Genomic DNA, 21,003 nt, shown 5'->3' with positions numbered 1-21,003 from the left:
TTGTAATGCTGTTCAATTTATGAATGAGCTTTATGCGGGTAATTAAGTAACTTCATTCTCTAACTTTTTCATGTTTGGTGAGTGGGATTGATGATTTTGAAACTGGGCAACCAACCCTTAGAGTGGTTTTGTTTTAAAGGGAAATGGTGGTTACATCTCAAGAAAGAGATGAGTTTATAATTGTTTAAAAATACTTAATTGGGTACCTACACGTTTGATTGATGTTAAGAGTTGTGCAAGCACATAAAAATGAAACAATAAAGAAAATAAAATCTCTCTTAAAACATTCTAAGCTATCAGTCAAAATTTAGAGACAAGCGTGGGCACATCTCAATCGTCTTGAGGCTTAGCCTGGAGGTGTAAGCCAGAGTAATTGAGATGTAAGCTTTAAAAATGGCCTCAAGTGATGCAGGTGGTGTAGCAATAGTAGTAGAAAGCAAGAATTTGCAGGGAAAGACGGAGAAGAAGAAATAGGTAGCAAACATGAGAGAATGGGGGAGAATACCAAAGGAGAAGAGATTTGGGGAGGAGCATATCATTTAATTTTCTCAATTCATCGTCCAGTTTGCAAGCTTCATTACGCAGAATACATATAGAAAAGACCTAAAGCTAAGGGGGCTTGGGCCAAACCCAATAATATAAGCTCAACTAAAACATAATATAAGTAAATAATTCAATAGCAAAAGGCTAATCTCTAGGGAATTTTTCTCTTGTTTCCTCACAATTAAATGCTGAAGAGCAATCCTTAATCTTTTATATATTAACTGATATTTTATATTTATCTTGCAGATTTTTGGGAATGGTATGGATACTCAGGACACATCACTATCGGTGCTATTGTTTTTTGACAAGGAGAGATTTATATTTAATGTTGGGGAAGTAAGTATTACTCATTTTAGCTCTTTATTTTGGAGGCCACATGTGAAATTTCTTGTTTTTTAAATTTTCGATACATCACTTGCGAGAATCTATATAGAAGCTGCAAGTCATTTGACGTTTAGAGGAGAATTAACATTTGCTATTATCAATATCATAAATGAAATATACAATTTATTAACTAGTGAAATGTTGACAACATGGATGCAATTGGCTATGGAGAAGAGGATGTTGGCAAGACAAATGATCATTATATGAAGAAGACATCTTGAACGACCTACACCCGAAAAAATGAAATAAAAAAAGTCTATGGAAAAAGGAAACGAAAAATGCTAGCTTTAAAATTTTGTTTTGCGAAGTTTATACAATTACAAGACATGTTTTAAGGAATGTACTTTACTTATGATCGCACAGAAAGGAAAATAGATTGAGAGGTAGCTCATTTATCAAAATTAATTCCCATCTTTCTTTCTACATCATTGACTGTAATTGTGCTGGAGCTTATTAGTTATGTGGCATGTTTTCTTGGTGGAGTAATTTTAGGCAATCAAAGTTGGGTAAAAATCTTTATTTATTTGATTTGGAATCACTTTTTAATACTAGTTTAGCATAGTTTTAAAGGAATGATGTTTGGCTCTTTTTGAGTTATTTTTAACGATATAATACTTATTTTAGGGGTTTCAAACTGTCGAATGTGTCATACCTGCAAGCACCACTTTCTACTCAATTTTTCTTGCTTACGTGGACATTTTAATTGTTTTCTCAATAAATGTACTTCAGATTGAACGTATACTTCTCTCACGTGTCTGCTATCTATCCCTTTGGTCATTTCTAATGGAGATGTTATTTTCCAATCTCAAAATTTGATGAACCTCATGTTCTTGATGACGGTGTTGTCAAGATATTCACAATAGTCCTTCACCAAGTCGTTTAGATAATGCTTTGAATGAGACAAAGTCTGCAAATCTTTCTATGATTTATATTTGTGAATTGCAAGGACTAAAGACAAAATTTGACCCCAAAAAAAGCTAATTCTCTTGGATTGAAACCTGGGTCAAAGAATGATCTATTGTAACACCTTTTAAAGTTTGACTTAACAGTGTTAGCCTTTTCAAGTTTTCTTATTTTTGCATTGATTCACTTGTAATGTTCAGGTTCACCCAATGGATGTACTTGGCCCTTCTGTTCCTGCCCCTTTAGTATTGATAATGGATTGATCTACGCTGTTGCAGCTACAAGAGTTACTGTCTGTACAAAGTCTTTCGTTATTATGTTGATACAGTTGAAAATGTACCAAAAATTTCGAAAAATGTGAATTGTATAACCTACGCACATCACAAACACGTCTGATTATCAAATATTGATGTCAAAATTTGGTGCAGCTCAGCATATCATGGCAGGGAATGAAATGTTAGTTATAGATTCTTGCTATCATTTTCATAATATTTCTTGATTGCTCATTCCTTCTTGAATAATTCGGGACGACGAGTCTCATATACTGCAGGAAGGATATTGAAGTGCTTATTTTAAAAGCAAGTGCAAGAATTGCTACACGACTTAACAACTCGTGTTGTCAATTGTTTTCAGCTCTTGGTTTCTGGTCTCTTAAATGCATGCCTTCTGGCTTGAAGACATCAGATGAGGTCAGTTTTGGACTTATATTTTGTGTTCGATTTAAATAGTTGTGGAAATAACCTACTTGTAAATTTTATCCATATTGGTTTCGTCCTCTCAGGATCTCACATCAAGAATCAATGAAACCAATCCAGCAAAGAATCTTCTCAGTGTCTGAATTGTCAACTAAATCAATTAGTTTCCAAGAATTATAATTGAAATTATCCAATTGATATAAATGACTGATAAAATGTAAAGACAAATGTTTAAAATAGTTTATAAATTTCTGAAAAAAAGCAGGTATTAGTGTAGGTAGATTGAAATGCTATCTCCTTTAATTGTTTAATCTTGATGATTGCTATATAAACTCGACTCAGAACTATTGAAAGTTATAGATATGAAATCTTTCTTTATAGAAGTGCAAGGATAGTGGAAGCTTAATAGTTAGTAGATTTTGTAAGTCTTGCCATTATTAATGTTTATGCTTATTATATGTGATACGTTCATGCTATTAATTTGTTAGCAGCTTCAAGAATGCTCTAAATGAATCTGGTTTTCTTTTATGCGCTAGTAATACATGATGTTATGTGCGGAACTATTCCATTTGCGTCCCTACACAAATCTGGGACTTAACAAACTATCAGATATTCTAGAGAAGTCTAAAAAATTAAACCAGTTGTGGTCAGGGAATGGAGAAACTAGTGGAGAGAAGACATTTGTACAAGCTAATGGAGTTATGACTGAAGAGCTATCGTTGCATGATGGTGCACTTTCAAAGTATCAAAAATGTTAGTTCCATCTACATCAATCTTTTCTCGAAAGGAAGTTTACTTTTTGATTGTGGTGAAGGAACGCTAACAACTAGTTTTTATTGAAGTGTATTATCTTTTGGAATTTCTGGCAATAGGTTTCACGTAAAGGTGCTGATGAAGTAGTAAGATGTTTACGATGTATTTGGATTTCCCATATTTATGCAGATCACCATATGGGTCTAGCTAGGATACTTGCTCTTCGAACGAATTAGTTGAAGGGAATACCTCATGATCATCTGATTGTCATTGGCAGTTTCTTGATTGTGAGTATACGAAAGAAAGCTTCACTCAAGGCTTTTAATTTAAACGAGGATGGATTCTACTATGTCTGATGGAGGAGGTAGCATGCAAAGCTGCTCGAAGAGGCAGAGAATTCCTGTTCAGAATGTTGCTGCCATTCCGATTCTCAAGTCCTTGGAGAAGGTTCTTGTGGAAGCTGGATTAGAAACATTAATTAGTGTTCCTATTAAACGCTATGAACTGGCATTTGGTATCATATTGAATGTCGCGAATAGGATCAGTAGAGTTGAAAAAATGATATTTGGGTGGAAACTTGTTTATTCTGGTGACACAAGGCCTTTACTTCAACTTAATCAAGCTTCATGTGGAGTAACTGTTCCTATACACGAGGTAAGTTGTAAGACATAATCATAGTATTGTTGAGTGTGTTCAGGATTTGGATTTGTAAATCTAGGATCTTAAATCTTTGATTTGAGATAAACTTAGGTATCTTTGGCTTCTGGTGCAGGCTACGTTTAAATATAGTCTGTCGAAAGAGGCTGAAGAATAGAAACCACAACACTATGAAAGAAGCCGTGGAAGCTGGAAACTTGAGTGGAGTGTATAGCTTAATCCTCACTCACTTCAACTAATCAATACCCGAAAATTCCCAAATGTGATGGAAAAATTCACAAGCATAAAATGTGCATTGCTTTTGATAATATGATTATTAACTTGGCTGATTTGCCTGTTCTTCCAGGATTAGTGCCATCCCTAGAACTCTTGGTGGGTGATGAAATGATTACCAAGGATGTAATTGCTGCTTAATTTATTCTTTAAGTCCTTTTATTTAAATTTGTGGAGTTGGTTAATAGTTAAATATACTCTTCAGTAAGGGATTGAGCCAAAACTTATTCCAAATTTAAATTGCATTTCTACATGAAAACAACGTTTTAACTCATCTAATTCAGTAGGTATTATAAGATGACAGTTGTTATTACTAATTGGGATAGCGTTTGCTTTTCTTTTTTAGCAGGTCGTCTGTTGGTTCAATTTACACCTCCATCCTGGACATTTATTTAACTTAGGAGAGTGGGTTAATTAATCTATCATTTCTATTCCACCTACCGGACAAACCCTAATTCATTTTCACTTTTAGTGGTAGAGATGGTGGTGGTTATGCAATTGGAAGTAGAAATGGTGGTGGTGACATCGTTGTTGTATAGTTCGTCATTGTATAGTTGGTGTTGTAGAGATGGCGATTGTGATGGGGTTTTATTAGTGGATTGGTGATTTTTTGTTGGTAGTTGTTTCTGGACGGTGGTGGTGGTGGTGGTAATGGTTGTGACGGGGGTTGAGGTTGACATTGGCAGTGGAGCATGGGGCGAAATTGTTTTGTGATCAATTATTTTGTTGTTGTGACCAATAAATGATATGTGACCTAAAAGAATGTGTGATTGTGATTAAATTTGGAACCATGACTCAGAATTTGGTAAACCGTGACCAACTAAATCGATTGATAATTAATTTGTGATTCATTAATTTGATAATTTTTTTACTGTGAAATAAGTTATGACTTATAAAATTTGTGATTTGTGACAAAGAAATAATTTTTGGTTTATAAAATTTTTGATTTGTGATCGATGTATAAATTGTGACCTATAAAATTTTAGATTTGTGATCGAAAAATAATTTATAACTAATTGATTTGATAACTTGTGGCCAAATTGTATAGAATTAGAATATATTTTTGATTAATTATTTCATAAATAAAATTTAATAATACCTATTTTTTGAAGTTTTAAACCTTGTATTTTAGTTTTGAAATGGGTTATAGTTAAACTCTTTGATCCGAAGTTTTCCAATGTCATTGTGGATCGTCTTTTAATGCCATACACATAGGGAGTGGACGTTTAATTCAATTTACACCTCTAATCTCTCTAAACCTGTTAGCTTAGGAGTAGTCCTACATTCCATGGATGATATCTTACCTTCACTTTTGTGGAGATTTGAATGTCAGAAATGATGTAAAACAAGATGTACATGTGGTATGATTGATGAAATAATAATGCTACTCTCCACAAGAATGATTAATTTAATATGTCATATTAGATACATTCCCTCAACCAGTTAATTATACTTATTGAATTAATCATTAATCATTATCCGGTGGATTTTAAAACATTACTTCTTAGCAACATTATAATCAAACCATTCAGAGTACGACTTTTGTTGTCTAAAGAATGGCGTTAGTGTTGTTTGTGTTTCTATTAGAATTGTAGAGGCACTCTCTCGTGTATATCAAAGAGCAGAATAAAACTAAGTGAGTAAGCAGTAATCTATTAGAGGAAATTACAACCACTCATGTTTTTTAACTTTCAATTTCAAAAATCAAATTTAAGAATTGTTTATACACAAATCAGGTGATAAAGCATTTTTTAAACATTAATATTTATAAATTAATAATAAAGTTTAACTAATTCGATTTCAACTAATTATAGGTAATTGACGTGGTTAGGTGGGATTCTATTTTCAAAAGGGGAAAATATCTTTCAAAATCCATTTCTAACAACTTCCATCCTCTTCAAAATCCACGTTTTGTTCTTCCGGCGTTCGCTTGTCGCCATTAAACAAAATCGACGAGACCTCCTCGTTGTCGACATCAAACTTCACTTCTCTCTCTTATTTATACACAACTTCATCTCCTCTGAATGTCAATCTCTGTACTATTCTCTGTGATACATATATACACAAAAATCCACACAATGGTTTGGACAAGGAGAGTTGATCAGGGAAGAAAGTAGATGAGGCCGAAAATAGGAAAGATAAGAGAAAGACAGATAAAATACAAAAAGAACCTGAAACTAAGAAATCGAAATGTTTTGGATTTGAAGCAAATCGACTTCAAAGAAGGTAATTTCAATTTTGTGTTGTTTATTTTATTTGAAGACCATTTATGAAAGTCACAGTTGATGAGTCACAAGTATTGTTAATAATATTCAATGTTTGTGACATTAATCTATAATTGTGTTCAGAATCAGAACTTGTGACTGAATTTTTTATGTATGTGACCGGAGAAATATTCTATTGTATGATAATTTGTGACTTGATTATCCTACAATTCTATATTTGATTTTAACATTGTCCATATGTATGCATAAACTAGTATTGTAACTTCAATTAATGTCTGATTGTGACCTAATAAACTATGTTCAATGTATGTTGAAAAGGCCAGTATGATGAACTGTAATCTACCTTACGTGTCACTGTTTTAAGAACTAGAACTTCTGATTGGGTTTTTTTTATATATGTGACTTGAGTGAAATATTATTGTTCATTTACTTGTGACATGATTGTTTTACCATTTCATATTTGATTTTAATGTTGTCTTGATCAATACAAATAATGTAGGAATGGAAATACATTATTCTTGAAGACCGTTGATTTTTCACGAAAAAATTACAACAAAACGCGTCGAACTGTGTTATGACCAATTTTAACAAAATTCAACAAAGTCTAATGAGATATATTGGCAAATACATGTTTCTTACACTTCATGGACTGTCATGAAATTGTGGTTTAATCTCAATTGATCCACTATTTTTTATTGAGAGAGATGAAACAGTCGGACCCTGATCCGGATCAAGATATCAGGTCGCTTTGTTAGATTCTAGTTGTTGGAGTTCTGTTTAGGCAGAATATAACTTCCCTGCTGTTTAAACATAAGCAGATCAAGCAGGTCACAAAGCTGGGCAAAAACAAGGAAAATAGCACCATGCTAGATTGATTGTTCCCACATGGGCTACTATATTTTTATTTTAACATCAATTTCCTTGTTTAAAAAATTTGTAATATTTATGACTGGGATTTGTGTTCCATTTGAGTAATACCATTGCCTTAGTTTGTTAATGTTGGTGATGAAATTTTATTCATTTTTGAAGGTATTTGCATTTTCAGCAGGTTGTAAGTTCTTTTTCATTTGTACATATATGTCATTTGAATTGTTATCTGATATATGTCACTGGTTTACTTTGCATTCTAATTTAAGGTCACAAGTCATTGTCAGGGGTCACAAGTCATTGTTCACTGAGTTATGTTAATATTTTGCATTCTAATTTTTCATATTTTCACATTTTACATTATGACTTATGTCACATGTCACGATTCAACATGCACTACTTACATATCAGGTTCACTAGTCACATGTCATATCTTACTTTCTGAGTTAAGGTCATAGGACAATGTGCATAGGTTACAAATCAATGTATAATGGTCACAATTAACTGATTTATGTTCACATTTTACATTTTGATTTTATGTCACAGGCCACATTAATGTTAATTGGTCACAGGTCACAATTGTAGCATCCTACAGGTTCACATATGTTGATCTATATCAATCACAAAAGATGAGCTTCCATCACCAGTCGAAAAGATGGTTTGATTGTTAGGAAATGCTTGCAAACATTGATGAAAAAATTTGGTCACAAAAACATATAGGTCACAACATCTACTTGTCATAGCATCTACATTTTACAAGATTTAAATAGAAGTCACAACATCTACAACACAGGTCACAAAGAGCTTAAATACAAGTCACAACATCTATATGACATAGGATTTAAATTTTATAGGATTTAAGTACAAGTCATGTAGTTTATATATGGGTCACAATATCTACAACCTAAGTCATAGAGAGCTTAAATACATGTCACAACATCTACATATGATAGAATCTATATGTCACTGGATTTAAATGCAGGTCACAGAGATGAAATACAGGTCACAACATCTATAATACAAGGTCACAATGAGCTTAAATACATGTTACATCATTTGTATTTTTCAGGATTTAAATGCAGGTCACATAGATTAAAAAAAATAATAATAATAAAATATCACAACAAATTGTTATATCTCATTGATTGAAACAATTGTGAAACTATTCAAAAGTTTTAGACGTAAAACAAGTTCATATTAAATCACATACCCAGGACAATTGTAACTTTTCGATTTTTCTTCATAGCAATCCACTGTTGAAACAACCGATTTTGTAACCTAAAATATTGGAAGATCGGGTTACAATAGAATGGTTTCATTCACCAATTGTGACTTCGAACGTGATCAAAATTATTTAGGGATGATGACCAAACTCAATTCCTTGCCTCTATTAACCATATGTCTGTTACCGTAATTTTGAAAATATCTACTCCTTTTTGCTAATGATTTCCAATTTGTGACCTCAATAATCCACCGATTTTGATTGAGCCATATTCCAGCGGCGAGGATTGAGAAGTTGGCATCAAGAGCTCTGTCATTCTTCACTTTTGATTAGTAGCCAGTGGGTTGAAATTAAGAGGCGTGTTTGATTTGGAAACATTTCGTAACTGAAGGCTTGATATCAGGAGGGAATATATTTACATATTTATTGGAATCTTTTATATATATATATATATATAACCTGATTTTTGAATGTTCAAAACTAGTTTCTTAAAAATGAAATTGTATATAATAACCACCTTATATATGTATTGTTCCCAATCTTTTATTTCTGTGTAAGTAGTAACCAAAATGATTGGTCAATTTGGACTTTGTCCTAATTGATAAAGGGTCATGTAATTTTGTCCAAAATTGTTGGACAAAACCTGTTAAATTACATAAGTAGCAGAAATGAAATTGTTAAACAATTCATGCAATCATCAAATCTAAAAGGTGAATACAAAACTAAAGATATTGCAATCATATAAATAACTCAAACAAGAGCAGTGGTCTAAGCAAAGCTGGAAAGTTCATGGGCAGCGGTCAATCTGCACCATTGTGGAAAGGTGTTGGTCATTCATGCTAATTAGTTTATGAATTTAAGCTGTTCTTAATCTTCATTCATGGTAATAGGTGTGAAAAAATTGGCAACACAAGTGGTTATCCGTTCATGAACTTAGATTTAATATTTTATTATTCTGGACATCAACATATAAAGATCAACAGCAACATAAGTTTTAATTGGAAGAGAAACAATGAAGAAAGAGGTTAGAATCTGACCGAGAAGAAACGATAAATAAACAGCGGTGTGGTCAACTACAAGTGGAGAGCAGCGGTGGTGACCAGTGTGGACAACCACCTGCGACTGTGAGATGGGGGAGAGTAGGGTTGGTTTGGTTTGATTTTGGGACGATACATGGTATAGGGCAAATGGGGGTAATATACAGTCTTTTTTCAACTTTTAAACATTTGATTACCCTTTTTTATTCCTAGATACTAGTGTTTTACCCGTGCAATGCACGGTTATTGTTATTTTGAAAGTGACGTTAGTATTTTGATCGTTATATTTCGACAATGTGCATTACAACAAAAGATGGACTGTGTGATGTATTTGAAACTATAAAATTTTATAGGCGGTTCAAATGAACGGATATTGTAATATGGCAAATAACCTAGATGAGTGAGTGAGGAACAGGATTTGGATCAGGTTGAAATTGTACGACTTTTACTTCATGATAGTATAACAAGTTTTATATATTATTAGGAGGCAATGTACAAATAGTCTTAAGTGGCAGCTTAAAGTACTTGCATTTTGAAGAATCAAAAAGGGAATGGAAATGTAACAAATAGCATTAATAATAAGCATGATACTTTCATATATGTAAAATAAGGGAGATGGACACAGAGAATGCCTGTAAAAACGACAAAAGGATATGTCCACCACCGAGGTCTTGTCCCACATCTAGTTAAATATACAGATAATAGGTTACATAAAGATAATTTATAAAGAGCCTTGCACCATCATTCTCGTGGTAAAACCCCGAATATCTGTCATGCTCTGATAAACCTAACTTTATGATCTAATGAATACAATAAGGCGTGGTGAATATAAATCTAATTGTATATCTTCATAAGGAGATGGCACAAGGACTCACTATCAACACAAGTTTTATTCAAAAGAGTGCATGTTGATTTTTCTACTCGAACCCGCAAACAAGTGGCAGAAAAAAGTCGAATGCACGAGGAATCACGAGAGTAATTATCCTAATTATAATGAGGATGGAATTAAATTGTAGACCAAAGGAAAGGCATACCAGAAGTACATAAAACAATGATTCGCTAAAAAGATTCTAGCTAATATTCTCTAAAATGCATGATTTGAACAACTTAACCATAGATTCTAAAGGTTCATCGCAAGAAAGCATTATCAATTACATAGTGATTTGGCGTGTCATTGTGTATCTTCTTTTAATGCTCTACACAAAGGGGGTCGGTGTTTGACTCAATTTACACTTCTAATCTCTTTACACTCGTTAGCTTAGTGGTCTTCGTGGATACGCTTGACTATACTCCGCAAGAATAATTAATTAATAGCTATGTACATAAAACAGTTTGCCAGAGAACTTACATACCACACACAGTCCATGGAGTAGGTGGTTATATTTTTTCAATATAAAACTCATATGGAACCTATTTCTAGCAACCATCTTTGACTCATTATTTTAAAATGCCATTTGACGTTTCTCAATCGGAAAGATGCGCTACAAAGTTCGCCATAAATACTTCTAAGACGTATCAAACAACCTACAATTATGAATGAAGAATATAGTCGAAAGAAGTGACTCTAAATTGGGAACTAAAAGAAATAATCTAAACGATAAATCAATGGGTTTTGTTTGGTGTACATAATTTTTTGTACATCAAGTTATCCCACTCACATGGGGGTGGGGCAGTTCGAATATTTTTATTCGAGCGGGCTCCACCCCATGTATGGATACTTAATGTACAAAGATGATGTACAACTAATGTTATTCTAAATTAATTTGTAACAGTCATATCTAGCTCATCACTCATCGAGAGTTTACTTTTTCGCGCGCCCAAGCCCTATGCAGGTGCTTCAAAGCTTATCACCTAAGCACACTTCTTAGAGTATTGATCTAGACAAATGCACCAAATACATACTCTTAGACTTCAAAGGATACACAATCTTGCTTGGAGAAGCACCAAAAAACTCAAAACAAAACCTAAGATACGAATGACAAGTAAGAAAGAATGGCTCTTGATGTGTTACAAGCTTTACATTTACTCGACACTAATCAGGCGCACACAATCAACTCCTCTCCAACTTGGCCAACGGCTAGTTAATTTTCTCCGTGTAAAGATTCTTTACAGATATTACTCCTAAAGTATGGCACTAAATTTATTCTTGTATAGCGGTTATTATTTCCTTGTACAACCCCATTTAAATCTGTAAAAATCAGTGTGAATATTTCATCACATCAGTGTCCTGGTTCGTTTAAGAACAATTCAATTTCGACCTGAGGTTAGCAACAATGAAATCAAAATAGACCAGGTCCAAAGCCAATCTAATTTGAGAGGGACAGTGGAATCAAAATGGGGAAAATACTTGAAGCAAAAAGCCAAGGGAAAACCAAAGAGTGTGTAATTATCCGAACAAGAAGGATGTGGAGATTCCTTTCAAGTCAAATGTCACTTGCACTAGAATACCAACCAAAACGACTCATTGAAGCTATAACATGTTCGGTGGAACCTGTACTTCACTCCATACACCAACAGCAATATGAAGTTTTTCAATGTAAAAAAACCGTATCATCCACTTTTGTGCTCCTTAGAATCTTCACTTCCCACTGGAAAATCCCTTGACAGCCCATTTCCAATGAACATGACCAATTTCCAAATGTTAGAATAGCATGCTTCTGTGTTTCTCAGCAAATTGCTCCTGCCTCTGGAGGAAAAGTCAACGTTATTATCAATGAAAATCCCATTCAGCATTTTCCAAACTGGAAGACGTGTCATCTAGAATCCCATTTAGATATCTATCACAAGAACAGTTAAATTTTTGGTCTCACTTAGTAGTAACATAATTGCTTACCCTTAGGTTCTTCTGTAACAAATAATCATATCCTTCCTCGAGTATCTTTTGTAGTGATAGATCCAATTCTTCTTCTGAAATATTTATGATTTCCTGCAAATCAGTAGTACCAAAAATGGATCATGCACAAATCAAAATGGAATGTGGAATCAGTTATCATGCTTGTAGATGCGCTTGAACTTGGTTAACGCATTGAACTTCTTTTTTTTCCTTTTTTTTCTTTTTTGCCCCATTCTTCGAAGTGTGGCATTGAAAAGGGTGTAGAACAGGAAAGTGAAGGTAGGAGACGAGGAGAAGAGATTGATTCAGGTGTTATCTACAGTACAGCTATTTACCTAGTGTCGCAGATAGTGATAGTTAAGTGTTAAATTCATATTCCTACAATTACGGTTGATATTTAGGTTTAACGAATTTGCACATCAAACCAAATCAATGTTCATATTTCTGAGGAATTGTACAAGCATGTAAAATAGTTGCAGGAAAAGAATTTGAGAAAAACTCAGTCACTCAATATAACTCTTCTTTTTTCGTTTTACTGAAAATGTGGTGTGAGAAAGTGAACGAGTTATTTAGAATAAAGATATCTAACCCGAAATCTCTCAAAAGAATATCCCTGCAAACCAAGATACAGCAAAGCTAATTTCTGATTTGAGGAAAGCGAAATAGGAAGCCATCTTTGAAAGTATAAGCGGGCAATTGTTGGCATATATTGCAATGCAGCCTATTACAAGAAAAGATCGTTAGAAGTAATTGTCAATTAACATTAACGTTCAACCTCTTACAAGTTAAAAATATGATGGGCTCAACAATGGAGAAATTAGATCAATTCATAGCTATCTTTTTCAGATACTCAAATGACAAAAAGAAGTATTGTTGATTAAGTGCACAGAGCTGTAAACAAAAGCACACATTCGTACACGAGGGATGCCAATTATGCAAGACTATTCCTTGAACAATAGAGTATTATTCAAGGAAATCTTTATCCAAGTTTGACACAAATGCAATTATGGTTCAAAATATGTCAAAAAGGAAGAGGGAAATTTGGAAACACTTCTGAGGAGTGCACGGTATATTTAAAAAACTTTGAAAGACATTACTTAGAAGGTCAAGAGTAGTGGGCAAAATTCATTTTCTCACATAACTAATAACTTGATTGTTTTTAGATAATTGTTTCTACACTAGTAGAGTCCTATTAAAGCAAAGAAAGATAGGCTTACCTGCCACCTGCAAGAGTTTTCTTTAAATATTTTAGTCTATCATTTTCTTCTTTAGCTTCTGCCCACAAGGGATTTTTTTCTACCATTCCTTCCAAACATAGAATAGTGTATTAAGAAAAGTTAGAAATGTTTTTAAACATGAAGTACTCACGACAATCCCTGCCTTTACGCCATAATATACTAGAAGTATAAAGAGAATATTTATAAGGATAGAAGAACAACGAGGATGAAAAGAAATGAGGTATTTACGATAAGACAAAGTAGATCTTACCATATCTAGAATATGCGCATTAACAATATCTATAAACGTCTTCCTCCTGTTCAAAGTTTTATATTCCATCTTTCGTAGGATTGTGAAATCAAATTGACAAATTGATTAAAGGTATTGGCAAAAAAAAAAAAAAAAAAACTCTCATGATAAAAATTAAAACTAATTTTATAATCTACGATTTCTTTGCAACGAAATTTACCTCTCGCCCACATCCACGTATAATATAATTAAGGACTTCCACTATCTCACTTTCACAGTCTAATGGGTTGTGCCATCCAGAGAGAACAGGACCAGCTAGAGGAGTAAATGCATTATTGTCCAGTATTCTGAGGAATAAGAAAAGTAAATAAGATAAACATCCTATTATCTTATTATATGGTATTCATGTTAATCAAACACAAATAAAAGATGGACGACATTCATTTTTTAAACATAAATAAAAGTATTACCTCAACGCGAAACAAGGATCTACAAACCTAGTGCTGGACAAGTTGAACAATAAGCGCTCGCCCTCCACTGTCACATTACAATAAGAACAAGGCTTAAGCATCAATTAATGCTTGCATAAGAAAGAAGGTGCAAATCACATTGAGCTTACTATAAAAGTGCCCACTTTGCTTGCCCTTGATAAAATATATATTATCTTTAAGCAGCTTAATCATTGCACAGGCTTTGGTACCATCCTTGATTTATTAGGACAATAGGCACAACAACATAAAAATAATTATTATCATTTGTCAACTCTTATACATCGAATCAAACTATAACCAAGCAAGATCAGAAAACAAATGAATTAAATAAACAATACCTTATTTTTAGGAAAAGATAACATTGAAAAACCATATGAAACCCATCTATCAAATAGCACAAGATCCATTTCAATTATGACACCAAGGTAGTGCATCTCTTTCCAATGTCGTCTCTGAAGCTGATTTAAAATATGGCTCTCTAACTGCGGAACCTAAGAAATGCCAGGCAAAATTCGAAATGAGGGGCATCTAGTAAAATTTACTAAGCAAAATACATACAAGACCAAGAAATGTAATATGGCATAAATAGGCAATATGTAACTGAGAAAAACTACAGGTTCGTTCTCTAGCTTCTATTCCTTCTGTTGAGCAAGAACATGGCACTTAAATTTGTGCTAGATAACGTAGGTGGCAGGATAACACTAAAGTGGCAAAGCAAAAGAAAATTTTAATATTTACTTCAACTGCAAGCTTGCATATTGTGAAGAATTACAGCCAAGGAATAAATGAAAGTAACTATAAAGTAAAATTGACACACACCACTTGGAGAACGTCCTCAGCTGCATCTCCATTGTAATATCTGTGGTTAAGAAAAGATAATCTGATGGTAATCCAATCTACATTTGGCTCTCGAACATAATGACAGAAAGTAGAACAAATCTACAGTTTTGTTCTCTGACACACCGACATAAAGTAGAACAAATGTTGATTTGCAACAGACAACATCTAGAAAGGAATAAGAAATGATGTCATGTTCCTATTAAACTTGCATATGCAGGAAAAATTTGTGATCCTAGAAGGGTACTTTTTTTTTATTCCTTTCAGGAAGCCACTCAAGCCAAGACAAGGGTTTTTAGGCCTTCACCTCTTGGTTTGGGTGGGTGAAACGTATATGTTTGTGTATGATTTTAGGTAATTAAAGCAGTGGGTCCTACAGAATTGTGGATAGTAAGTTGTTGGTCCTATGAAATGTGTGGATGAGAAGTTTGACCAACTTATAAGAGCTTATAAACACATATAAACATGCACAGAATGGCACTTATTACATTTCACAAGATTAAAAGTAGCGAATGTCGTAAGTATTGACAATTATGCTCAGCCAAGTGAGGGCAAGTGACTGAGTCAGACCTAAAGGTTCGTGCAAGTACCCATTCAACAACATTTATTGTCTTCCACATGGGCAGGTCATGGGCCATATTTCCCTCTCGAATAAAAATAGCATTATGGGAAATATTTCAAGCTTCTGGGGAAAAGAAACAAGAAATTACTGACAACTATATATACAATGAGAATCCTTGTGTGTGAGAATGTAAAAAATTGGAAGCTGTAATTATGTGCCCTGATTTATTTCCTTGTATAGTGCACAGAGTTTTACAGGTAGATATTGGCTAGAATTAAGTCCTTCCCTTTTTCCTACTTTCCTATTTTCGTTTGAATTTTAGCTTGTATGTATAGAATTTTTTTTCTCAAATGAACAAACTTCAATTATTCAAAAAATCCTATTTGGTACTTGATGCAGATCGGTTAGAAGATAAAACCAGAAATCCATTGGAAAAGTGGAGAAATAAGAAAGGCCTATGAAAATGCGCATAACTTTTAGCTCGAGCGTCAAATTTATGTGCGCAAGTACAAAAGTGTTTTCAGTTCTCTACAATTTTGTCAAGTGATGATCGTCCCTTGGCCAAAGATTTCGGGGTCAAATTTTATTATTTATGGGTTCATTTTAATGTTTTTCCATTTGGAGTCAAATTAGGGGTATTTTTGTCATTTTGCAATTTTCTAGTTGTTTTCGAGTTCTATTCGAATTTGGCTACCACATTAGGAGTCCTTTGATGCATTAAATACAAGTTAAAGGATTACAAACTCTATAGCTATTTTTTAAATAATAATATGAGTTTTTCCGTTCTCTGGTGGATTCCAATATTTTCACGTTCGTACGAGCGATATTTGACCAACACCCATTCGTGTATTACGAACAAGAACCTTTTATTAATATTCACTTTTCCATTCTACATCAGGTGGTATCAAAGCCATTGTATCCTGATGACAACTCGGGATTGAGTTGTTCTAAAGTGGAAGGGAATAATGCGGATTAGTTAGAAGATAAAAATCATAAATTAGTTGACAAAGAGGAGAAATAAGGCCCTACGAAAAAGTGCGTACCTTTCAGCTCGAGTGTTGGATTTACGCGCGCAAGTACAATCCAAAAGCGTTTTTCAGTTCTCTACAATTTTATTGGATGATGATGATGGCCTTTGGAGTTAATTTAGGGCCTGTTTGGGAGTGATTTTTTCTCCCAAAAAATTAATTTTTTGACCGTTATTTCACCATTCCAGCTGTCATATTTGACTTCTTCTCTCACAGGTGGAACCCACTTTTCTCTAAACGGTAAAAAAATCAATGCTCATAATCCGTCCCAAACAGGCTATCAGTTATATTTTCGTCATTTTGCATTTTCTAGTTGTCTTCGAATTTGTCTACCAAATTAGGATTTCTTTTTATGCTTAAAATTGTATTCATCTTCTTACTGCAATTTCACCGTGCTCCATTGCCGTCACCTCTCACCACTTGAAGAATCATCTCTCTTTGTCTTCTACCACTAACACCCGCTGCCACAACGCCAGTTGTCGTCGTTGATGCTTGCAATGCTACAACCATACCGCTTCCTTCTGCTTTGCTCTACTACCGTCTGCCAGTACCACTCAGTTCCAAGTTGATTGCCTATCAGTACATCGCCACTTGGGGTATCGATCGCCACCACCACTTCTCGCTTCGGTGTCTCACTCTCCTCTGCTACCGCCAGTCATTTTCCGTGTTCTCAGTAAGTATTAAGTTTGCTTCTGATTACTGTTCTTTTATTAGGAATTTAATTATTTAGTAGATTTGCTTTAGTTCCTTTATATATACTAGTCAAAGTTGAATGTGCATTGCATGTTATTTTAATACTCTATATAAGTTATGTAAAAATAATTTTTGGTACCAATTTGTTGGCGGATTTGATGAATATCGGACAAATTAAAGAAAATGAAATTTAACATAGAAATTTAAGAGAAGAAAATTGTACTCAAATTGTGTACTCTCAAAACTTAATTTCTATGATTCAAATTTTTTGTAATGATGAAATACCATAAATGAGCAATCTTTTTATATTACATTTGATAAATAAAAATTAATTGTTAATACATAAATTTAAACACTCATTAAAATTTTTAGATACATAAATATGAATAAATTCATTTATAATAACTCTAGATTCATGTAATTCAAGATTCATCAAGTGAAAATTCATTGAATCTAGGTTAATGTGAATGTAATTAATTAAGAATTAATAACACAAATTTCTTAAATGGCAATAATTATGTAGTATTTATTACATATCAATAAATGAAAAGTAAGGTAATATTGAAGTAATTGAATTGTAGAGGGGTTAAAATCGTTCAAAAAATGATTCTACTTTGATGTGATATTTAATATTATATATATATAATTAAAATATAAAATAATAATAATAATAAACAAAAAATAAAGAGAAAAAGTTGGTTTTTAAATTCACTTAGGGTCCGTTTGATTGCAAAGGTGGAAAAGACAAACAAATTCCATGTAAGTTAGAAACGAAAAAACCACAAAAACTATATGAATTCGATTTCCATGGAATTGGCCAAAACCATGCTTTAAGTGTTTGTACTTTAGAATTCAAACTCCATTTTCACTTTCATATCAAATAGTTAAAGTAAAAAATTCTCGAATGTGACATTTTCCATGGAATTTGTTTCAATCAAACGGACTCTTAGTTTTAGTTTCAGATAGTTAAAAATAATAATAAATAAATAAAATACATTGGAACAAGTTTCTTAGCATTCATAATTGACTTAACCTCGCCACACATCTCTAAACTAATCACGTGGCACATAATGAATCTAAAGGATCTTAACCCATCTCATGATGCACTCTCACACCAAATTACTAATCAAGTTACTAATCTCTCCATTGACTTGATGTCGGTGAAATCTGATCTAGCTGAGCTTAAAATTCTCATCCAAAACCTCATTGAACATAATGGGCTGGAACTCGGTAAACGTCCTATGGATGATTTATTCGATTCCTCCACAGTTGGTCAAAACATCCACGAACCACTCCCCGCACCCCAGATGGCATATTACCTTAGCCACACAATCTTGGCCCTACACCACTACATATTCTCTATCTGGACCTCCGTGATCCAGTTGTCAATAAGGCTCCTCACCTGACCTCCCACCCCTGCACCCACATCGACGGTATGATCAACATAGGACATTGGTGATGACATCACTAGGACAGTTAAAGTCGACACCCCTAAATTTGATAGTCGCAAGACCCTGAAACCTTTCTTGACTGGCGCGATGCCATTGAAGAATATTTCGATTGGTACCAAATGCCTTATTACCATCGTATTCACTTCGCCAAAATGAAACTTATCAAATCTGTTACACGCTATTGGCAGACTGTGACACAATCCCTCAACCGCTTGGGCCAGCTTATTACTACGTGGGGGGGAATGAAACTCAAACTCATTGAGAAGTACGTTCCATCTTACCATAGATCTCAACTCTTAGAACATCTTAAGAATAGGCAAAACTCATCAACTGTGTCGAACTACAGAACTCGCTTTGACGAATTATTGTACCTTTCAAGCCTTCCTAAGCCCGAGGATGTCACGATCACTAGGTTTCTTAATGATTTGCGACCGAACCTCAAACATCAAGTCCTTGTTCTCAACCCTGACTCGTTTGAATATGCTTTTCACAAGGCACTCAAACACGAGCGACCTCGTTCTGCCTATTCGCGGCATGGCCCTCCTACTTTATCTGACCCCCATCTCTCTAGACCCCCTCCAATCGGTGCTCCTACTAGTGGTCCTACGTCAACCCAGGCCTGCTCGATTGCTGGTTCTTCCTCCACTCCTTGCGACACTTCTAAGGGTCAACCTGCTTTTCTGGCCACCTTGCGGGGTCCTACATCTCTAACTGTATGTCATCACTGTCATGTTAAAGGTCACATTATCTCTCAATGTCCCAATCGCACTCTCGCCCTTGCAAAGGATCCTCTACCTCCAACCCCAGAAAATGAGTGTTTCATGGTCGATCCTATTGACCATTCTGACGAGGATCTTGACCAATTTAAGTGTTATGAGAGGATGCGACCGTTGTCTCTGTTATGAGATGTATCATTTCCACTCTTATTGATTCTGACTCGTGGAAGCGAACTATTTTCCATACATTCATCCCATGCAACTCTCGTTCATGCATGTTAGTTATTTGGTAGCACCATGAATGTCGTATCCAAGTCTGGCATGGCCAAGTTTGGCTTCAAAATTGAACCACATCATCGACCGTTTAAGGTGGCGTGGGTTGCTCGAACCTCTTTACCAGTCATCGCTATCTTGTACCCCTTAAGTTGGGTCCTTTTTTGGGAGGATATTTACTGTAACGTCTTACCTATGGACGTTGCTCATATCCTTTTGGGTCGCCTTTGGCTTTAGACCATGATGTTAAGCATTTCAGGAGTGACAATAGGTATGAATTTCTCTATGACAAAAAACTATTCGTCTTTCACCAGCCAAACCCCCGGACCCTCCAAAGAAAGCAACTCCCATCTCCACACCCAAGGGTGTTGCAGACGGCCGTATTCAATTGTTCTCTCTTAGAGATTTTGAACGTAAAGGTCAAGATACTAAGCTTATGTTTGCCTTGGTTGCTAAAGCATGTTTTCAACCGTCTCTTGATTCTCACATCGACATTCCACCTGAGGTGTCTCCTTTGCTGTTGACCTACTTGATAAGTTGCCTTCTATGCGGGATATTCAACACGCTATCGATCTGGTACCTGGCTCCCAGTTGCCAAATCAACCCTAATGTAGAATGAACCTTGTTGAGCGAGTTGAACTCAATAGGCAAATTGAAGCTTTACTCAATAAAAGCTTCATTCGCCCTAACCTTAGCCCTAGTGCAGTTTCACTTTCACTTACCCCTAAGAAGGATAAGCTCCTAGCATATGTGTTGATAGTCGTGTCATCAACAAAATCACCATTAAGTATCGATTTCCTATTCTACAACTTGAGGATATATTGGATGAGTTGGCGGGATCTTTGTGGTTCTCCAAGACTGACCTACAAAGTGGTTATCATCAAATAAGGATTAAACCAAGAGATGAATGGAAGACAACATTTAAGACCTAAGATGGCTTGTATGAATGGTTGGTTATGCCTTTCAGGTTGTCTAATGCATCTAGCACTTTCATGCGGGCATGACTCATGTCTTATGTATTTTTATTGGGAAGTTTCTTCTCATCTATTTTGATGACATTTTGATTTATAGCCGATCGCAAAAAGCTCACTCA

At 34.5% G+C, this 21,003-nt stretch overlaps 2 protein-coding genes across 28 annotated transcripts in view; one reads left to right on the top strand and one right to left on the bottom strand.

The window, feature by feature from the left end:
• Nucleotides 1–785: 785 nt before the first annotated feature.
• LOC111397352 (tRNase Z TRZ3, mitochondrial-like) lies at nt 786–4,487 on the top strand. 21 transcript variants are annotated; one of them, XR_002703224.1, is made up of 6 exons: nt 786–879; nt 2,031–2,286; nt 2,381–2,519; nt 2,612–3,278; nt 3,468–3,932; nt 4,051–4,487. XR_002703224.1 is itself a non-coding variant. In XM_023024234.1 (5 exons), the coding sequence occupies exons 4-5, from the start codon at nt 3,615–3,617 to the stop codon at nt 4,090–4,092; spliced, it is 360 nt and encodes a 119-aa protein (XP_022880002.1). In that variant the 5' UTR covers nt 786–879; nt 2,464–2,519; nt 3,177–3,278; nt 3,468–3,614; the 3' UTR covers nt 4,093–4,487. The 21 variants fall into 21 exon arrangements, 13 of the variants coding, with proteins under 13 accessions (XP_022880002.1, XP_022879998.1, XP_022880007.1 ...); XR_002703225.1 differs by lacking the exon at nt 786–879 and adding an exon at nt 886–1,310; XM_023024234.1 differs by lacking the exon at nt 2,031–2,286 and having other exon boundaries at nt 2,464–2,519; nt 3,177–3,278.
• Nucleotides 4,488–11,688: 7,201 nt separating this feature from the next.
• LOC111397350 overlaps nt 11,689–21,003 on the bottom strand; it is a 30,042-nt gene continuing 20,727 nt past the window's right edge. For 4 of the 7 annotated variants that reach the window (XM_023024223.1, XM_023024222.1, XM_023024224.1 and 1 more), the window contains 8 exons: nt 15,170–15,209; nt 14,689–14,841; nt 14,479–14,563; nt 14,330–14,396; nt 14,080–14,206; nt 12,982–13,113; nt 12,393–12,485; nt 11,689–12,245 (listed from right to left, as the gene is read on the bottom strand). In XM_023024223.1, coding sequence (XP_022879991.1) covers nt 12,201–12,245; nt 12,393–12,485; nt 12,982–13,113; nt 14,080–14,206; nt 14,330–14,396; nt 14,479–14,563; nt 14,689–14,841; nt 15,170–15,209 — 742 coding nt within the window. In that variant the 3' untranslated portion in view covers nt 11,689–12,200. Of the gene's footprint in view, nt 12,246–12,392; nt 12,486–12,981; nt 13,698–14,079; nt 14,207–14,329; nt 14,397–14,478; nt 14,564–14,688; nt 14,842–15,169; nt 15,210–21,003 lie in introns of all 7 variants that reach the window. The other 3 variants (XR_002703221.1, XR_002703220.1, XM_023024225.1) reach the window with 3 other exon arrangements.

This window comes from Olea europaea, chromosome 7 (assembly GCF_002742605.1).
Source record: "Olea europaea var. sylvestris chromosome 7, O_europaea_v1, whole genome shotgun sequence".
Classification (NCBI taxonomy): Eukaryota; Viridiplantae; Streptophyta; class Magnoliopsida; order Lamiales; family Oleaceae; genus Olea; species Olea europaea.
This window is presented reverse-complemented; position numbering and strand designations above follow the sequence as displayed.

Bases quoted from the DNA above. Each gene is read 5' to 3' on its own strand.
- LOC111397352 (XM_023024239.1), top strand. From the start codon at position 3,615: ATGGATTCTACTATGTCTGATGGAGGAGGTAGCATGCAAAGCTGCTCG. The intron at 3,933-4,050 runs GTAAGTTGTAAG...CTTCTGGTGCAG, and splicing joins TAACTGTTCCTATACACGAG to GCTACGTTTAAATATAGTCT.